At 44.4% G+C, this 19,856-nt stretch overlaps 1 protein-coding gene across 1 annotated transcript; it reads right to left on the bottom strand.

The window, feature by feature from the left end:
* Window positions 1-263: 263 nt before the first annotated feature.
* On the bottom strand, window positions 264-2,129 carry LOC136472703 (serine/threonine-protein kinase UCN-like). The gene has a single exon (XM_066470407.1). The coding sequence runs from the start codon at window positions 1,886-1,888 to the stop codon at window positions 551-553; it is 1,338 nt and encodes a 445-aa protein (XP_066326504.1). The 5' UTR covers window positions 1,889-2,129; the 3' UTR covers window positions 264-550.
* Between the last annotated feature and the right edge of the window lie 17,727 nt (window positions 2,130-19,856).

Below are 19,856 nucleotides of genomic sequence, written 5' to 3'. Positions count from 1 at the left end.
ATCTATTAACTGAGGTGGTTGGCCAACCACCTCGGTTAAAACCACAATTAACCGTGATCTTTGCGTCGAGGCGGTTAGCTTGCTCGCCTCGGTTAAGCAAAAATGCACATCTCGATTAAAATTTCTGTAGTAGTGGCTCAACTAAAGATTGTGTATTATGATGATCAGAGCACTGCACATTGCCCGGTCTATGAAACAAAAGAACTACACTACTTTAATTCGCATCAGAATTCATCATTGCGTGTACGCTGTAGGAGTAAACAAGCAGTAAAATTGCCTAAGTCACGTTATCCTTCTTTTTCTTCGGTAATCAGGTCATCATCGCTTGCAAGCCAAGCGAAAAAATCACACGAAGAAAAATGACTCGAGCGCAGCGCGCGAGCCCACACGTGCGCCAGCCAGCCCTTCCTAAAATGTTTGCACAACCCCACCGACTCTACCTCGAATTTACAGCACCATCCCCGCCTCCATGTATCCACCCTCGATCCTTTGGTTACAATACAGTAATCTACTGAGCACCAAAGCGCAAAAGGAGCTAGTCCGTCAGAGCTCAGAACTCCGTCGAGAAGTCCGACGAGGACGACTCCGACGCAGACTTCGTCGGCGGTGGCTGGTGAAGGTCCTTGAAGTGGCCCCTCACGTCGAACCCCTCGGCGCCGTCCGCGAGGTCCTCGTCGGCCGGCGGCGGGATGTAGGGCGGCCGGGACACCTCCATGAGCATGTCCCACGCCACGCCGGCGAAGAACGGGTGGGCGCGGATCTCGTCGGCGCCGCCGGCGTACCCGAGCCTCCTCCTCGGGTCCCGCTCCAGCAGGCCCGAGATGAGGTCTGCGAGCTCCGGTGTCCGTCGCAGGCTGTCGCCCGGGAACTCGAGCTCCTTCTGCAGCACGTTCCGGAACGTCTCCTTGCGGTTCTGCCCCTTGAACGGCGTCCGCCCGAACGCCATCTCGTAGACCAGCACGCCGACGGCCCACCAGTCGACGGCGAAGCCGTGGCCCTCGCCGCGCACCATCTCCGGCGCCACGTACTCCTCCGTGCCCACGAAGGAGTAGGACTTGCCCCACGCGGCGGCGGCGGCCGACGCGCCCGAGCCGCAGCCGCCGAAGCTCGCGGACTTCCGGCTCACGGGCGACACCCGCGCCGACTTGCTCTTCCTGCTGCCCACCCCGGCTCCGTCGCCGCCGCTGCCCATGATGTACCGGACCAGGCTCTGGAGCTGCTGCCGCGGCGACGCCGCCGCGGACCACGGCTGATGAGGGGGCTTGGAGTTGGAGTTGGAGTACGACTTGGCCTGGCCGAGAACCGAGTCGCTCCGCACGGGGACGCGCGACCGGCGGTTGTTGTGGCCGCGGGATGACGCCGGCGGCGGAGGCGGCGGCGAGTCCGCAGACCTGGGATTGAGGAGGCGGGACAGGTCGAAGTCGGTGAGCGTGACGTGGCCGTCGGCGCGGAGGAGCACGTTCTCGGGCTTGAGGTCGCGGTACACGACGCCCGCGGCGTGGAGCTCGGCGACCGCGGAGATGATCTCGGCAATATAGAAGCGGATGGCCGCGGGGGAGAAGACGCGGTCGGGGAGCGAGTAGCGGAGCTCGTTGAGGTCGCCGCCGGAGCAGTACGGGACGGCCCACGCGAGGAGGTCGTCCGTCTCGGTGAAGCCGAGGAGGGAAGGGAGGTGCGGGTGCGCGAGGCGGGACAGCACGTTGATCTCCCACCGCGCGCGGCGGTCGGCGTCGGGCTTGCTGCTGCCGGAGCGCTTGTCGAAGACCTTGAGGGCGTACCGGCTGGGGCGCAAGGCCCAGGGGCCCGCCTCCGTGACGAGGAACACGGTGCCCATGGCGCCGCGGCCGAGGACGCGAAGCGCGCGCGCCCGGTCGAGGTCGATGTCCATGGCTGCTTGCCGGCACGGCACGTACGGGTGCGCGGGCCGGGGCAGCCGTGTGTCTGCACGCCGCGCGCGGCCGGGACGTGTTGTGGTGGCGCGCTCTCTGGGCTAAGAATAGCGAGCAGGAGCAACCGTGCAATGGAGGCACTATAGCTAACTAATGGAGAGGCGAGGAGGGTTTGCAGGGAAGATATAGGAGGCGCGGCCAGGGAAACACTGACAGCACCCTTCTGCTTTTAAAATTGTCTTGTTCTTCATCTAACAAGTTGTTATAGGGCGCGTTTGGCCGGGTTCCCTCCGGCTCTATCTCCCACACTGTAGCATGCAGTAGCTGGAGTCGGAGGAGAAAAAAAAAACTTCTCCAGCTCCGGCGCTGTCAGTGAGAGAGAAAAACGGCTCCGCAGATGAACAAGGGAGGAGTCAGAGGAGCCGGAGCCGCTCGGAGCCCGGCCAAACAGACTCTTAGGGCTCGTTTGGCACGGCTCCTGCCGGCTCCGGCTCCGCTACTGTAGCGCTACTGTATCACGGAGCCGGAGGAGCCCGAAATCGTGGCTTCACCGGCTCCGGCTCTTCCCAGTTCATTTTCTGCCTCGATTTCTGAAACGGCTCCTGCTACAGTGCAGCTACATTGTAGCTACAGTGTTACGTCGCGGAGGAGCCGGAGCCGGAGGAGCTACGCCAAACGAGCCCTTAGTTTTATTATTGGGGCCTGTTATATTTCAGGTGCCTCAAATATTGCTTCTTTTTAGGTAACAGTTATCAGCCCTTAGATTCACATTCTTTAGATTCGAAGACGCACAAATCTTGAAGCTATATCAGCGAACGACACGTTGTCTGAAGAAAGCACGGAATTCAGGCGACTGTTGTATAGAAAAAGTGGTTATTATTAGGGACGTATGTATCACCCTTGAACATCTTACTGCTACAGTCTTGAAAATAAGGTCTTAAGGAATTTAGGATCGACCATACATTGCGCACTCACCTTAGGGACAACCTTAGCACAAAGAGATAGAGGACAAGCCTCAACCCTAAGACCCGGCTTTATAAATGTTTTTGCTTGGTGTCATTGGCAATGTTCATCGAGCACTGAGGAAGAGGCAGCCCTTGGCTCCGTTGTCTTCGTCGAACCCCCTGACCCCGCCATCGCTAACCGATCGCTGGATAAGGAGGCAACTCTGGCTCGTCGTCTCCCCTAACTACATCTTTGGTCCTGTTCGCTTGTCTGATAATCCATACTTTTCAGCTTGTTGGCCGGAACAATGTTTTTCTCTCACAACAAATCAGCCGGAACAGTGTTTCGGCTTGTTTTTCAACGAAGCAAACGGAGCCTTTATCGTCTTCCTTGACATGTCACCACCTATGCGTAATGCCATGGAATGTGCCCATGGCCCCCGACATCACCGAGGAAGTAGCAGGCGAGCGGCAGTTCCCGCTTAAGGCGCTAGGGACGCTGGGAACAAGGGAAGGCAAGGGAGGCAGGCGGATGCGGTAGTGGGGAAGAAGAGGCGCGAGGGTCTTTTTTAAAAAAATGTTTGAGGAAGTGGTACGACTTACCCACCTAAAGATCGGTCCCAATCTTAAACATAACATGGATAGCCTCATGCTCAATGGCACCCATTTTATGACCGATATCGGCCTCAAACATTACTAATGCCATTACTTCAAGATTCAGTGACTTGGTTCATCTTTCTACCTCCGCAGTCCATTTGGTTCAAGATAATTGGTGGAGGAAATAGGAGTTTAGAGATATAGGTTTCTAAAATCTAAATATGTCATTTGTTTGGTGGGAGTGAAACTTTTGATGGGACGAGGAATGAGTTTAGGAGAGAGGGAGGCAATTTTCGCTAGTCAAATGAAAGATGGATGCATCCGCATCTTTTATCATAACTTATGATATAACTTTTCGCTCTCAAACACTCACACCAAACAAAGGACATATTTCCTCTCTTAATTCCCTCAATAACTCAAACAAAGGAATAATAAGACTAACAGAACAAACTTTCAAGCGACTACCTCTATCAACTCCCACCACCAATAGGAATTCTAAAGGATTGAAATGCAATAAGAAAATTTTCTAAGAAGCCCTTTGGAATAAAAGATTGGCATCTTATAAATTCTATAAAATTCCTATGGAATTTCTTATTTGATAGGAACTATATAGGAATTCTATCAACAGATTGAATCTCATGCAAAAGTTACCATCGTGTCAAACTCTCATCAAATTTATGTGTCTTTCCTATGCTTTGTCCAAACATTCAATCTTACAGTTTAATTACTGTGTTTCATGGCATTTTATTTTTACCTTTTCCTATTCCCACATTCCAAAGAAGCCTTTAGATGTTCAATTTTTTTTCAAAAAAAAATCCCCTTGCTAGTAAATAATTCTTGGTTACATATTTTCTCAATTATTACTGCAATATACTGCCTCAATCTTGAAAAGATATAAAATTTTAGCTTTGTCTCAAGTCAATCTTTCTTAAGTTTAACCAAGTTTATAAAAAAGAGCATCCATATCTCTAACACAAAATAAGTACGTATGATATGAAAATATATGTCATGACGAATGAAATAACACTTATTTTTTCCCTGTCTGAGTCACGAAAAAAAAGTCCTTGTGTAATCATAACCATGTGCGAGAAAGGTGAGGGGCGGTAGTTGTGGGCTTCGGTAACCTTGGATTACCGTGGCTTCACAATGTTGTAACAAAACATTCCACTTCTGCTTAATAAAAAATGTGCCATGACACGATATCGAAAAAAAGGAATAACACTTATTTAGAAAATGATGATTTAACTTGATACTATGCTAGAACTTTTTTATACTTGTTATAACTCCGAAAGGTTTGAACACTGTTTTTTTTTGCAAGTAAAATAGCCTTACTACAAGTTAACTTTACACTTGCACCAACGTCAAACGCGAATGTACGTGGAACCTACTAGTCTTTTGACGTGCGCACTGTTTGCTTATTTTTTTAGTCAATAAATAATATTTTTCTCTTATAATAAATCAATTAACGGTACTTTTAGCCATTGCTGAAGAGCTAAGTGAACTCCTCCCGCTGGGCGTTTAACCTAAAATAACTAGGTTTCGATCTCGCAAAAACAAAGCAAGAAACTGCTGTAGTAGCTACCCGATAAAAAAACTAGGGATGCAGAGAAAAAGAACTCGCCGGGCGTGGAGCTCGAGGAGGCAAAAGCGGGGTTTCCACGTGTGGATGGCAGCAGGAATCGAATAAAACCCATCAATCATATGGATGCATGCAAGCTGCGATGGATTAGAAGGAATAAAAGGAACAGTGGCGGCAATTGGACGCCATTGGCACAGTTGCTACTCTAGGAGCTACTAGTATGTGTGCAATCGCAACTGACGAGTTTTTTGCTGAAAGAACGCCAAAATGACAAAATATACGGAGATTTGACGCGATTCGTCGCACAGTTGTTACCTGTTGCTTTCATAAAAGCAGAGTTAATTCTCGTTTAAAAAAAATCGTCGTACAGTAATCTCCCGGGGCGTGCGGTTCGCCGTTTGTCTTGATCTCAAACTCTCAATGCGTCATGTCCCATCCTGAAGCATCTGAAACGTATTGTCACTGTCGAATAAGCCAATAAGGCCACGGAGATGTTTTTTCAGGCCGATGGATATTATAGTATATGATAAGTACGTTGCAGACCTGCACAATGCGACTTCAGACGAACTGAGATGGCATTCCATTGTTAATTGAAGCATGCAGACGTGGATTGGCCGTCACTTGTGTACACACGAGCCAATGCAAGCAGCTGATGCTAATGCCAAGAGCGAGTCCAAGACGTACTGGTGGGTATCTATCGCAAACAGGTTCTTACAAATGCGTCGACGATGGTGACTCGCGAGGCCTGAAATCGTTGGCATCGGTGATAACACCAACCTGATCCTTTCAGCTGCTTCGGTTCTGAAAACTAATTAATCTTGTAGCTAATCCATGCATCAGATCACAGCGACTAATATAAATTACAATGCTTATTATTATCTTGGACGATTGCAATTTGTCAGAGCCCGTTGCGAATCGATAGAGTGATCCTCAGACCTCAGCAGCAGCAGCAGCTGCCTGGAAGCAGCTAGCTGCCCTGCCCTGGGTGCACAGGCACAGGTGCAGAGCCTGCAAGGATTTGTTAAGCACAAAGCACTCTGCGCTGGAAATAGTAACAAATGATCAGTTGTCAGTGGTTCATCAGCTCACTATCCTGAATAATACAGCTAGCAGCAGTAGCAGCTGCCCGTGCAACCTTTCATTCCTCTGATGAATCAGAATCACCACCGAGCCGCGCCCATTGTTTAATCCAAGCAATATTGCATTGGCTGCTCGGAGTGATGAGCCGCATGTGAGGAGAATCATGAAGCAGGAGCTGGAATTATTATTCTTTGCATTGGTGACTGACACCTAATCGCGGTAGAGGATTAGTAGATAGGTAGGGTAGGGCCTGTATTATACTCCCACTTGTGCAGTTTTTAGTAAGTTGCTAGTATGTCTGAGATGCACATCAAGTTGCAATTGCAACACATGAACATTATTAGTATCAGGGATTGGTCTCAATGAAAATTAATGACAATAATTTATGCCTATTTGGAACGCAGAAATTTTATAGGAATCATGTAATAATTAGTTTAGTTTTATAGGAAAAACGGAGAAAATTTCTCGCGTCCAAACAGGACTTAATTTGTGGTGTGCGCCTTCTGCTTTGCAGAATGATACTAATAGCCTTTTGTGCAGTAATTCTGCTAGATTCCGGCCCGAATTTGGATCAACTTATTTGAAGTAGTTCTGAAATTATTTTTGATTCATAGCGTTATATGAAGCATGCATGTTTGTATAGTGAAAAACATAAGAGAAAAAAGTTTAAACTCGAATGCTTATGAGTTGCAGGACAAGAAGCTAGCTGATGGAAAATGAATTCTTTGCCTGACAGTTGAAGGATGCAATTCATCGAGACCAATCTTCAGCTCAGCGCAACCACCTTAAATGCCATTATTTAATCCAAATCCAATAAATTTCTGACCGAAATTTCTGAGGCCGATCAGCTGATCCGATCTGTGGATGCATTAGGCTCCAGAAGTACACGTGCGACAGGCCATATATAATTGTATGCAGACTGATAGAAAATAAAAAAAATGCGTATAGAAAAGTAATATCAACACGAGTGGTTCTCTTACTTCAAGTCTATTTTTTTTCTACTAGTAGTTCATAAATTTAAAAACGATATTACGAGAAATGAAGAGAACCATATATGTATTATTGCTTTTTTAGATTAACTGTATGTGCTGCTGATCAACCTAGCCCTTGTTTAGTTCGCGAATTTGGGATTTTGGGGCTACTGTAGCACCTTCATTTTTATTTGGCAAATAGTATCCAAACATTGACTAATTAGGCTTAAAACGTTCGTCTCGCAATTTCCCACCAAACTGTGCAATTAGTTTTTCTTTTCGTCTACATTTAATGCTCCATGCACGGGCCGCAAACATTCGATGTGACAGGTACTGTAGCAACTTTTTGGATTTTGGCCCTCAACTAAACAAGGCCCTAATCATTGTATGCAACAGAGAGGATTGACTTTATTTAAAAAAACTATAATCAGTAAAGTATCCACTCCACCTATGTTGTCTCAACGTAGCAGGTCCCAAGCCCTGGTAAAGGACGAGGGTTGTGATAGGCGTGGCGAGCCAACGATAAATCTAGTCATTCTAATAGGAGATGAAACCCGAAAGAAAACCGTTGGGACGCAACCCTCTTAGTGATGCGCCATATCGGAACCCGGGTATGGTGTTAAATGGGCAAGGGCCGGGTCGGCACCCCCTTAGTGATGCAGCCGTGTTCGTGATCTGGGCATGGTAAGGGTCAGAAGGTGAAGGAGGTGGACAGTACATGTTTTAAGCTTTGGTACACAGGGACAAGTCGCGAATAGAAATGGAGTAGGAGTTTTGATTAATAAGAGACTCAAGAATGGTGTGGTGGGAGTGAGAAGGCAAGGAGATAGGATTATCTTAGTCAAACTTGTCGTTGGTGATATGGTCTTGAACGTAATTAGTGCGTATGCCCCCAAGTAGGACCTCGACGAGAGTGCTAAGAGACAGTTCTGAGAAGACTTAGATAGGCCTAATTAGAGTTGTACCTAGTAGTGAGAAGCTTTTTATATGAGGAGATCTCAATGGGCATGTAGGTACTACAAGTGCTAGGTTTTGAAGGCAGTTCATGGAGGTTTTGGGTATGGTAGTAGGAATCAGGAGAGGGGAGGAAGTTCTGGACTTCGCGTTAGCTTTTGACCTGATGATAGCCAACTACTTTCTTTAGAAAGAGAGAATCTCATCTAGTGACCTTCAGTAGCGGACAACATTCTAGCCAGATTGACTTCGTCCTCGCAAGAAGAAAGGACAAACGAGCATGCTTGGGTTGCAAGGTGATACCAGGGGAATTGTGTTGTTTCTCAACATAAGCTTTTGGTGGAAGCTTTTATTTTCATATGTGTGCCTATAGGGATAAACAAGCTAAGATTAAAAGAACAAAGTGATGAAAACTGAAAGGGAAGATGTCGAGGGTATTCAGGGAAAGAGTTATCAAAGAGAGCTCTTAGAAGGAAGAAGAGGACATAAACAACATGTGAGAGAAGATAGCAACCAACATTCGGAAGATGGCCTCAGAGGTGTGTGGAGTAACCAAAGGAAGTGGAGGCGAGGCTAAAGATACTTGGTGGTGGAACAAGAAAGTCCAAAGGGCTATTAAGGAGAAGAAAGAATGCTATAGACGCTTATACCATGATAAGGAGTGTGGACAACATAGAGAAGTACAAGGTGGCAAAGAAGACTGCAAAGCAAGCTATAAGTGTGGCAAAGGGTAGAGTGTATGAGGATCTTTACTATCATTTGAGTACAAAGAAAGGAGAGAAGGACATTTATAGGATGGCTAGGGTTCATGAGATAAAGACAAGTGACTTCAACCAAGTTAAGTGCATTAAGGATGAAAGAGAGCATCTCTTAATGAAGGAGGATGAGATCCGACATCGATGGCAAGAGTATTTTGACAAATTATTCAATGGTGAGAATACGGACACAACCTTTCAGTTGTATGACTCTTTTCAGTGGCACCAATAGACACTTTGTGCGGAGAATCCAAGAATCTGAGGTCAGAGAGACGTTGAAAAGGGTGAAAGGAGGTAAGGCGATGGGACCGGATGGTATCCCCAATCGAGGTGTGGAGATGCCTCGGGGACATAGCTATAGTATGGCTAACCAAGCTGTTCAACCATATTTTTTCGATTGAACAAGATGCCTGATAAGTGGAGGAGAAGTATATTGGTACCGATCTACAAGAATAAAGGGGATATTCAAAGTTGTACTAATTACCGGGAAATTAAGTTGATGAGCCATACTATGAAGCTGTGGGAGAGAGTTATCGAGCATCGCTTGAGAGCAATAACACGGGTCTCTATGAACCAATTTGGTTTCATGCCCGGAAGGTCAACCATGAAAGCCATTTTCTTAATAAGACAAGTTATGGAGTGGTATAGGGAGAAGAAGAATGACCTACACATATTTTTATTGACTTGGAGAAGGCTTATGATAAAATACCAAGAAATATTATGTGGTGGGCTTTGGGCAAACATAAAGTCCCAACGAAGTACGTCGAACTCATTAAGGACATGTACAACAATGTTGTGACTAGTTTTCGAACAAGTGATGGATACACGGATAACTTCCCGATTAGGATAGGACTACATCAAGGATCAACTTTGAGCCATTATCTGTTTGCCTTAGTGATGGATGAGGTCACAAGGGACATACAAGGGGACATCCCTTAGTGTATGCTTTTCGTGGACGATGTAGTGCTAGTTGATAAAAGCCAGACAGGAGTGAATCAGAAACTGGAGTTATGGCGGCAGACTTTGGAGTCCAAATGTTTTAGACTCAGTAGAACTAAACTGAGTATATGAGATGTGACTTCGGCACTACTACTCGGGAGAAGAAAGATATTAGTTTAGAAGGTCAAGTAGTGCCTAGGAAGGATACCTTTCGATATTTAGGATCAATGCTACAGAGAGACGGGGATATTGATGAAGATGTTAGCCATAGAATCCAAAGCAGGGTGGATGAAGTGGCGTCAAGCATATGGTGTCCTATGTGACAAAAGAGTACCACAGAAGCTAAAAGGCAAGTTTTATAGGACAGCGATTAGACCGGCTATGTTGTATGGTGTAGAATATTGGCCTACTGAAAAGACGATATATTCAATAGATAAGTGTCGCGGAAATACGTATGTTGCGTTGGATTTGCGGTCATACAAGAAGGGATCGAGTTCGGAACGATGATATACGTGATAGATTAGGGGTAGCACCAATTGAAAAAAAGTTTGTTCCAACACCGGTTGAGATGGTTTGGACATGTCCAACGGAGACCTTCAGAGGCACCGATGCATAGTGAAATCCTAAGCCAGGATAGTAACGTGAAGAGAGACAGAGGAAGACCGGAGTTGACTTAGGGTAGAGGCAATAAAAGGTAGACTTGAAAGGATGGTAATATACCTTAAAACTTAGCCTTAGATAAGAGTGATTGGAAAATAGCTATTTACGTGCCTGAACCTTGATTGCTTCTGCTGGGTTTCAACTCTAGCCTACGTCAACTTAGTTTAGGACTTAACGGCTTTGTTGTTGTTGTTGTTGTATAATCAGCAAATTATCATTGAACTGTTGTAGGAATGGAGAAAAAAAGTTAGTATTGGCAACTTGACATCCTTGAGAAAATAACAAGATTAGCTATTCTCGTCCTGTAATAAAATGCATCCTAAAATTTTTGAAGACAATTTAAAGAAATACTCAAATGATACATGTAGGATCGATTAAAGCCAGTTAAAAAGCTTTTACTCATATTATGGTTTTAACAAATTTTGCTAAATTTGAGTATGGACACAATGTATAGAATGTCTTATATTTTATTAGAAATTGTAGAAGTCATAAAGCAATGTATTCTAGGACGATGGAGGAAGTATATGTACTCCCCCAATTCTAAATTGTAAGATGTTTTGATTTTTCTAATAAATATATATTTTTGATATGCATTTAGATATACACAATGTCTAGATATGCTAGTGAAAACGATGTACCTAGAAAACCAAAACGGAACCAACTAACGGATCCTCCCAAATAGACATACTGTGTATATACAAAGAAAATAACCCTGCTTCAAACAAAAAAAAAAACCTGTTGTTGGTTGATGCAATATCTTCTTGTACGACGTGAATGTCCGATACGCACAGCTAGGGCCGTTATTGAAGACATGTTTCAGTGCTGACCGCTGTCTAGAAGATTTTGCAGCAACCAACATTCTCATCCATATGATTGTTCAGGATTTTGTCGTGCAAGTACACGGCACGTACGTCTCTACCACGTTTGAGCACGTACTACCGTTGGTGGACTTTGTTTTATAATGGCTGCTTATATAGCGGCGAAAAATATAATATGGTTGGTTTCACCAAGATAACTTGAACGGAAAAAAACATCTCCACATCTCCGTATTGCGAAAGAGACAGAAGAAAAAAGAAGTTTAAACTCGAAAGCTCGTGATCGCAAATAAAAAAAAGAAAAAAAAACTCGAAAGCTCAGATACGCATTATAAATACAAGAAAAAAAAAACTCGACCCACAAGGGATATGACAGCCCCCGACATTACAAATACAGGAACCAACATAACGTATCTGTGGTCGTCATCAGATATTTAATCTAATATTACAACATAAATATATAAATAAATACCCTGACTTTCTTAAAAAATAGAATCTGCAAAGTATGTTTATGAACTGTCTGAGGAATGGAAAAAGAATGGTATTATTAGCAATTTGGCATCCTTGAGAAGAACACCGTTGCTGTTGGTTTGATGCAATATCTTCCACGACGTGAATGTCCGATCGCACGGTCGTTATTGGAGACATGCGTCAGTGCTGACCGCCCTCTACAAGATTTTGCACCAACAAACATTCCCCTCCATATTTCGCAAAAAAAAAAAAAAAAAAAAAATCCCTCCATATGATTGTTCTGGATTCTGTGCAAGTGCACGCACGTACGTTTCTGCCACGTTTGAGCACGTACTTATACCGTTGATGGATTTGTTTTATAATGGCTGCTTAAAGAACGGCCAAAAAATATGGTTGCTTGGTTTCACAAAGATAACTGAAAGGAGAAAAAAAAAACATCTCCACATGCATTCGATCATATTTCATGAACCAACCATTTATATGTTTTCCTTGACAAAGGCTGGAGCTGGACATGTGTTCCTCCATATCACTCTGAGCTTGTGCAACATAGCCACAGGTTAGTGTACGTAAATAGGGTGAGTATTTTACTCGCGACAGAGTGCCGAAAGGGGACAAGTTTTTGGGTCAGAAAGATTCTTCTCGTGGCATTACCAGTGTCAAAAACAAAACACAACCTTGTTGGATTTATTTGCTGCTAAGCGAGGTAGCGACGGGGGACATCAGACATGTGCCTGGGTAATCATCAGTTAGCAAAGTAAACCTCTGGTTCTAACAAGCTAGACAACGCAGAGGACAACGGCCTGACATATTTTATTACCCTCTGCAATTAAAACAATGAACTCATCACAGTCACTTCAGTAATCAAGTAGTAGTGCTATAGTGCTACTGATCGCCAACAATCCGAAAAGACGAAAACAACTATAAAAAAGATATTTGGAATACTCCGTATAATAAAGGTTTGTTTGATACCCTTGTATCTACCTAAATCCATTTTTGTTGAAATAGATTGGAGTAGAATTTAAACTAACTTACACACTAATCCACCTCAAATCATGTGAATTAAAATGAATACGAGAGTATCCAAATTAAGCCCTAAGCATGTATATCTTACCACCTCGGCTACTTACAACTAAATTCGGCCGCTTTCTTTTGAGTCTCTCGGTACAACATTTTCTTACCATCTCCTTGATGCAAATACAACAAAACTAACAGATGCAGATGCAAGAAGCCAAATGGCATGGCATACAAGGGGGAGACGAGTAGGGCCCCTGCTTAGGTTGCACTGTTGGACATCATTTGCTCATACAGTCTCACTCACTGCTGCATGCAATGGCCAACTCCCAAGTGACATGCAAAAAGGCTTAAAGCTAGCAGCACTGTAGTATACGTATACTAGCATGGTTGCAAGCATGTTAGCCCAGCAGTGCAAAAAAGGCCTAAAGCCTAAGCAAGGGTGATCAACTTTCAGAGTTTTGTATGGGTGGCTCGGTCGGCCATTGCACAAACAGCCCATGCGACCGTTCATAGCCAAAGCCCGTGCTTAGTAATCGGGCGCTATTTGAATAATCCTGCTTGGCCATGTAATGGGGGACATGAGTGAGTGGTAAAGGTGCTGATGAGCTGATCAGAGCACACTGCACAGTTGTGTGTTTTAGTTCAGTGTGCATTCTCTCCCTTTTGTCATCTTTTGGTAATGAGGATTATATTTTGAGGGCTAGCTAGGCTGTTTGTGCCTGTGGTCTAGCTAACTAGGGCCTTTTGTTGCAACTGGGAAAAGATGGTGGTAATTACCCATCTGTGCCACTAATCAGCACTTGTTTAGAGAACCCATCTAACCATCTGGAGTCGGTAATGCAGGTTTTAGCTGAAGTACTTCCTCAGAGAACGTACCCGGTGCTCCCACATCCCATGCTACGATTTGGGGGGGAAAACACCCAAATGTATCCGAAAAATTCCAAGAAAAATATGAATACATAGATGTTACAAAGTTCCGTGTTCATGAAAAAAAGTTAAGGCACGACAAAAGATTATGCAAGGAGGTAAAGGTAAGAAAGTGAAATCAACACTTGTTCACAACTATTCAAGTGTTGATTTCATTTTTTTTTACTTCATTGTACATATTTTTTGTTGCATCTCAAACTTTACAGGAATATAGAATTTTATTTTCATCATCTATCCATTCATATTTTTATTAGATTTTCTTTGACGCATTTAGATGTTTTTTAAATTAATGGGAGCACAGGAGCATGGGGTGGGAACACACCAGATATGTTCTCGTGCTTCCTCCAATCTCAGTCACAAGTATAAATTTGCTGAATTTCTACTGCAGCGAAACGAGCTGAAGAATGTGCTATAAGTTGTAGAGAAGAAGCATAGCATGGAGATCTACAAACCAAATTATAACTCTCACCTCATGAATTTAAGACAAATTTATATCTAAACTTTTCAAATAGCCAGGTCCATAAAATAGACTACAATTCCTTCAAATAAGAGGATCCAAATAGGTCCTTATATTTATGGACCGAAGGAATATATGTTATTACAAAAAAAATAGTTCCTTTTTGCAACGAGTCTACTTTTGTTGATGTTGTATTGTCAATCTAGACGTCACACAGTGATATCCGCGATGATCAAGGTGAACAAAGTCAATGATATATAGCACGTATATACGTGTGCCCTTTCTTTTGCCGCAATAACCAAGTTTAGGGTCTATTTGAACGAGCCAGAGCCAGTTACTAATTGGACTAAAAATTAGCTCAAATTAGTTACGCTTAGCTAGTGACCTGGCTAACAACTGGTCGAAGGCTTGCAAAAAGTTAGTTTGCACATTAGTCTTCCTATTTGGATACACTAGGCCTATTTCTAACCATTTTTTTAGCTGCTTTCTTTGTTATAAGTCGCTTTGATTTTTTGGTACATCTATTTTACTATATATATATATATTATATTATGTCTATATACATAGTAAAATGGATGAATCAAAAAAATTAAAGCGACTTATAATTTAGAACGGAGGAGTAGTTAGCAATTAGCAGCCTGTTTGTTTTGGCTTATTCGCTGGTATCTGGTTTATAATCCACAGCTTAAATAGTGTTTTCCTCTCACACCAAACTAGTCAGCAGTATTTTCAGTCATGGCTTATAAGTCAATTCAGCCGAACCAAACATGCTGCAGCTCTTCCATCAGGACCGTACAACGGATCGTGCTAGCTAGAGCTACCCTCGGATCATGTGTTCGTACGTGCACGGCGCCTTTCGCTGTCACTGTTTACAGCGACATAAAATGCATTGCACTTGGTGACTTGGATGCATGCATCATCCATCGTGTTGCCAACTTGCATTGTCATATGAGTACGGAGTAGTATATGACATGAATCGGTTATGATGAAGCACCTAGGGGGTGTTCGGCTGGCCATGTTCAGGACGAATTTAGACGGTTCGAGGGAATTCTGAAGAAATTTGTGAGAGAAAAATACTGTTCTGGATAGAAAAAGAAGCGGATCAAGCTGGATTTAAGGGCACGTGAACGGGCCCTAGTTTCGACGGCGCCACGAATGATTCAGGGGTGTTTGGTTCTTTAGTCGCTCCTAAAATTTATGTCACATCGAATGTTTAGATACTAATAAGAAATATTAAATATAGATTAATTATAAAACCAATTACATAGATGGAGGCTAATTTGCTAGATGAATTTTTAAACCTAATTAATCCGTCATTAACATATGTTTACGATAGCACAACGTTGTCAAATTATGGACTAATTAGACTTAAAAGATTTGTCTAGTAAATTAGTTGTAAGTTGTGCAATTAATTTCGTAATTAGTCTGTATTTAATATTATATATATATATTTAAATATTTGATATGACATAAATTTTAGGAGCCAAACGTGCCCTCGTTCCTCTCGCATTCGCATGCACCCGCAAAGCATTCACTCGTGCATGCATTGCAGGGTCCATGTCCGTCCATCGTGTCGATTTCACAGTGGGATGACGAACCTTGGATCGAGTCCTGTGCGCATCAGTACCTCTGTGGTCCAGTGAGCGGCAGCACTCTGCAATGCACTGCCTCCGATCCCTCGAGAGCCGGTCGCGCGTGCCTTAAGACAGGGCAGTCCTGCTGTGCAGCCTGCACGCACGTCTCGGTGTCAGGCGCCATGCCTCGGCTCGAGCGCATCTGCACGCCTGCAGCCGTGGCACCACCGCCGCGCCGTCAGCTGCGTAGCGTCTGCGTACTCCCTCCGTCAAAAAAAAAAAACGCAATTCTAGCTACACGACGTACCTAGGAGGACCAGTCGCCAGTCGCGAGAGCGCTGCGCCCGCCTCGAACGGGGAGTGGAGCGTGCCCGTGCGTGCGACGGTGCGAGCGGGCCGAACCGAGCAAAATGCTTTGCCGTGGCCCGTGGCCGGTGCTGGCGGATGGGTTTACTGGCAAAGGCGGGGAAGGGAGCACGGCCGGGGTGTGGGCGCCGTACCCCACACATTGCGGCGTTGTGGACTCCGGATTTTTTGAAATTTAGCCATTTTTTAGTAAAAAATTCACGTTTACACGTAAGCCCAACTTTAGACCCTTTTCTCGGTGTCATGACCTACGACGCCGAGGTAACACGTTTCGGCAGCGCCGAGCATCGAAACCAGATGTCGATATAGCGCTGAGACATGTCGACATCTGGTCTCGATGCTCGGCGCCGAGACATGTTAGCTCGGCGACATAGGTCATGGCGTCGAGAAAAGAGTCTAAAGTTGGGTTTAAACGTGAATTGTTTACTGAAAAAGGGGCTAAATTACAAAAAAAAAATCGTTCGTGGACTCCATTTTTCCGTGACGAGACGACGAGTTGGGTTTGGTACTAAGAGTTTTTATTTTGGGCCGAGAGTCGAGAGCCCGTAATGAGTCGGATCGGCTGGGCTCAAAGCCTTTAGTCCGTGAGGCGTGCTGCTGGGCTGGGCTCTCCTCTCCTCTGGCAGGCCGGGTTTGGCGGGGTTGGGCCTGGGAGGATTTTTCGATGCAAAAAGAGTCGAGTTTCAACATTTATTTATTAAATTAAACGTTCTTCCATGCCCTGTATCAATCTTTATTGTTAGTCATAAGTATTTGTTGCCATAAGTGCTTTGCAGCTGCTGCCAATTACTCTACCGTAACTTTGCTCTGCACCAACACTACTTTGCAGCGGGCAGTGGCACTGCTGAGCTACAACTTGTGCAAGCTCTGCCAATGCAGCGGATATTTTCCTTGGCTCATAGATTCATGGTGACTATGTGATTTTAGCGATTGCTCAAAGCTAGGCTTTTGGGTTCAAATCAGGATATAGGCTTCATCAATTCTTACGGCTTGTTCGTTGATCGGTTTCTGGGTTGATAAGTTCGGCTGGTGCTGGTTTGTTGTGAGAGAAAAACATTATTAGCTGTCTGATAAGCCCTAGCTGAAACCAACGAGCGAACAGTTGTCACGGTTCTCGTTCTGTCCCTTCGATCGTGCTTTCAAACAGATAATGACTTAAAAAACAGATGGGGCTGCCTTTCTTTCTTTCTTTTTTTAAAAGACGCATACAGTATCACAGTTAGCAACTTTGTACCGCCGGACGGCAGGAGGCACACTGACCGAGCCAGTCGGCTAAGATCCACCAAAGCGAACCTGAGAAGAACTCATTGGTGAATGGCCGCACTGAAACTGAAAGACAGTGTGAGGGGATCTCTCGCAAAGTCGCAATCCATACGCGGTGGCTTTCCGCTCTGCGGCCGCTTCTTTCACAAGTGCCAGTACCTATGCTGTTTCTAGCTGCATCTAAGGCCGCGTTTAGTTGAGGCCGGATTCGGCGCCGACCGATTTCGGTCGTAGCGTTTTGTTTTTATTTGGTAATAATTATCAAATCGTTGACTAATTAGGCTCAAAACGTTCATCTCATAAAGTACAACCAAACTGTGCAATTAGTTTTTGATTTCATCAATATTTAGTACTCTATGCATGTACCGCAAATTTGATGTGACGAGGAATCTTTTTTTGCATAGTGTCCAAGTTTGGATTTTTGATGAAGTAAACATGGCCTAAGCCTCTCCGGTAGCCCTATCTAGTCTAGTCAAAAGTTGCCCTGCAGCGAGCCACCATCTCCTAGCAATAGCATGCCAAGGAAAACGCATAGCAGTGGAAGCGTCAAATCAGAGAAGGGGAGGAAGGCTGGTTGGATGACGAAGGAAGGCAACGAAAAAAAATGTTATGATTCAAATTCAAGTTTGGACCGAAGCAAAACGATCTATTAGTGTTAAGAGAGACTACACCATCTATTAGTTCTGTATTACTAATAGACGAGGGTGTGGGGTTTTTTCTCCCTATATATACGGACCACCTCCTTCATAGGCATCATAGACTTGTATACGAGAAGGCCCCTAGGTTAGGTATCCCCAAGTTGTAAATCTCCGGCGTTTGTAACCTCACCCGATATAGTGAAGATTTGCTGGCTGGTGTCCGTGGTTTTTTCCTTCCACCTTGGGAGGGTTTTCCACGTTAAAATCTCATGTCTCCTGTGTTTGATCTACTGTTCTTCGTCGTTTATATTGCCTATCGTTTATAACAAGTGGTACCAGAGCTTGGTTTGACCTTAAGGTTTCGCGATGGCATCGATGAAGTTTGATCTACCGCTGCTGGATTACAAGACGAGATTTGCACTGTGGCAAGTCAAGATGCGGGCGATTCTGGCACAATCTTCGGATCTTGATGAGGCGCTGGACGGTTTCGGAGAAAAAGGGCAGAAGTCATGGACCGCTGAAGAGAAGTGGAAGGATCGTAAGGCTCTGTCTCTGATTCAACTTTATCTACATAATGATATTTTGCAAGAAGTGCTGCAGGAGAAAACTGCCGCAGAACTTTGGCTCAAGCTAGAATCGATCTGTATGTCCAAGGATCTAACCAGTAAGATGCACGTGAAGATGAAGTTGTTCACGCACAAGCTGCAAGAAGGTGATTCGGTGATGAACCACTTATCGATATTTAAGGAGATCGTTGCCGACCTAGTGTCGATGGAGGTAAAATATGATGATGAAAATTTAGCTCTTCTACTGTTATGCTCACTGCCTACTTCGTTTGCAAATTTTCGAGATACTATACTATTAAGCCATGATGAACTAACTCTTGTGGAAGTATATGAGGCCCTCCAGACGAGAGAGAAGATGAAAGGTATGGTTCAATCTGATGTGTCGTCCTCCAAGGGCTAAGTGTTGCAGGTTAGAGGCAGGACCGAGCAGAAAACCTACAACAACAACAATAATCGAGACAAGAGCAAGAATGGTAAAGGTCGTTCGAAGTCCAGAGGCAGGGATAAGTTCTGCAGGTATTGTAAGAAAGATACTCATGTCATTGAGGATTGTTGGAAGCTGCAGAATAAGGAGAAAAGAAACGGTACGTATAAACCGAAAAATAAATCTGATGGTGATGGTAAGGCCTCTGTTGTCTCTGTTGTTGATAATTCTGATTCAGGATATGTTCTGGTTGTTTTTGCTGGTTGTGTTGCTGGCCGTGATGAATGGATACTTGATTCTGCATGCTCGTTTCATATATGCTCTAATAGAGATTGGTTCAGTTCTTATGAGTCTGTGCAGAGTGGAGATATTGTGCATATGGGAGATAACAACCCCCGTGAGATTGTGGGCATTGGCTCCGTTCAGATCAAGATGCATGATGACATGATACGCACACTGAAAGATGTGAGGCACATACCAGGGATGGCTAGAAATCTCATCTCCCTCAGCACACTTGATGCCGAGGGGTACAGACACTCTGGTTCAGGTGGAGTGTGTAAGGTATCAAAAGGCTCTCTCATTTATATGAGAGGTGATATGAACTCTGCAAAGTTATATGTTCTTAGAGGAAGTACTTTACATGGTTCCATCACTACTGCTGCTGTTTCTAATGATGAACCAAGTAAAACTAACCTCTGGCATATGCGTCTTGGGCATATGAGTGAACTTGGTATGACAGAATTGATCAAGAGAGACCTACTGGATGGCTGCACTGTGGGTAAGATGAAGTTCTGTGAGCACTGTGTTTTTTGTAAGCACAAGAGGGTAAAATTTAATGCATCTGTTCATACCACCAAAGGTACACTTAATTATGTACATGCTGATTTGTGGGGACCGTCTCGTAAGCCCTCTTATGGTGGTGCTCGTTACATACTTACCATTATTGATGATTACTCTAGAAAAGTGTGGCCTT

The sequence above is a fragment of the Miscanthus floridulus genome, chromosome 8 (assembly GCF_019320115.1).
Source record: "Miscanthus floridulus cultivar M001 chromosome 8, ASM1932011v1, whole genome shotgun sequence".
Lineage (NCBI taxonomy): Eukaryota > Viridiplantae > Streptophyta > Magnoliopsida > Poales > Poaceae > Miscanthus > Miscanthus floridulus.
Note: the sequence above shows the minus strand (reverse complement) of the source record. Positions and strands in the feature narration are given on the sequence as shown.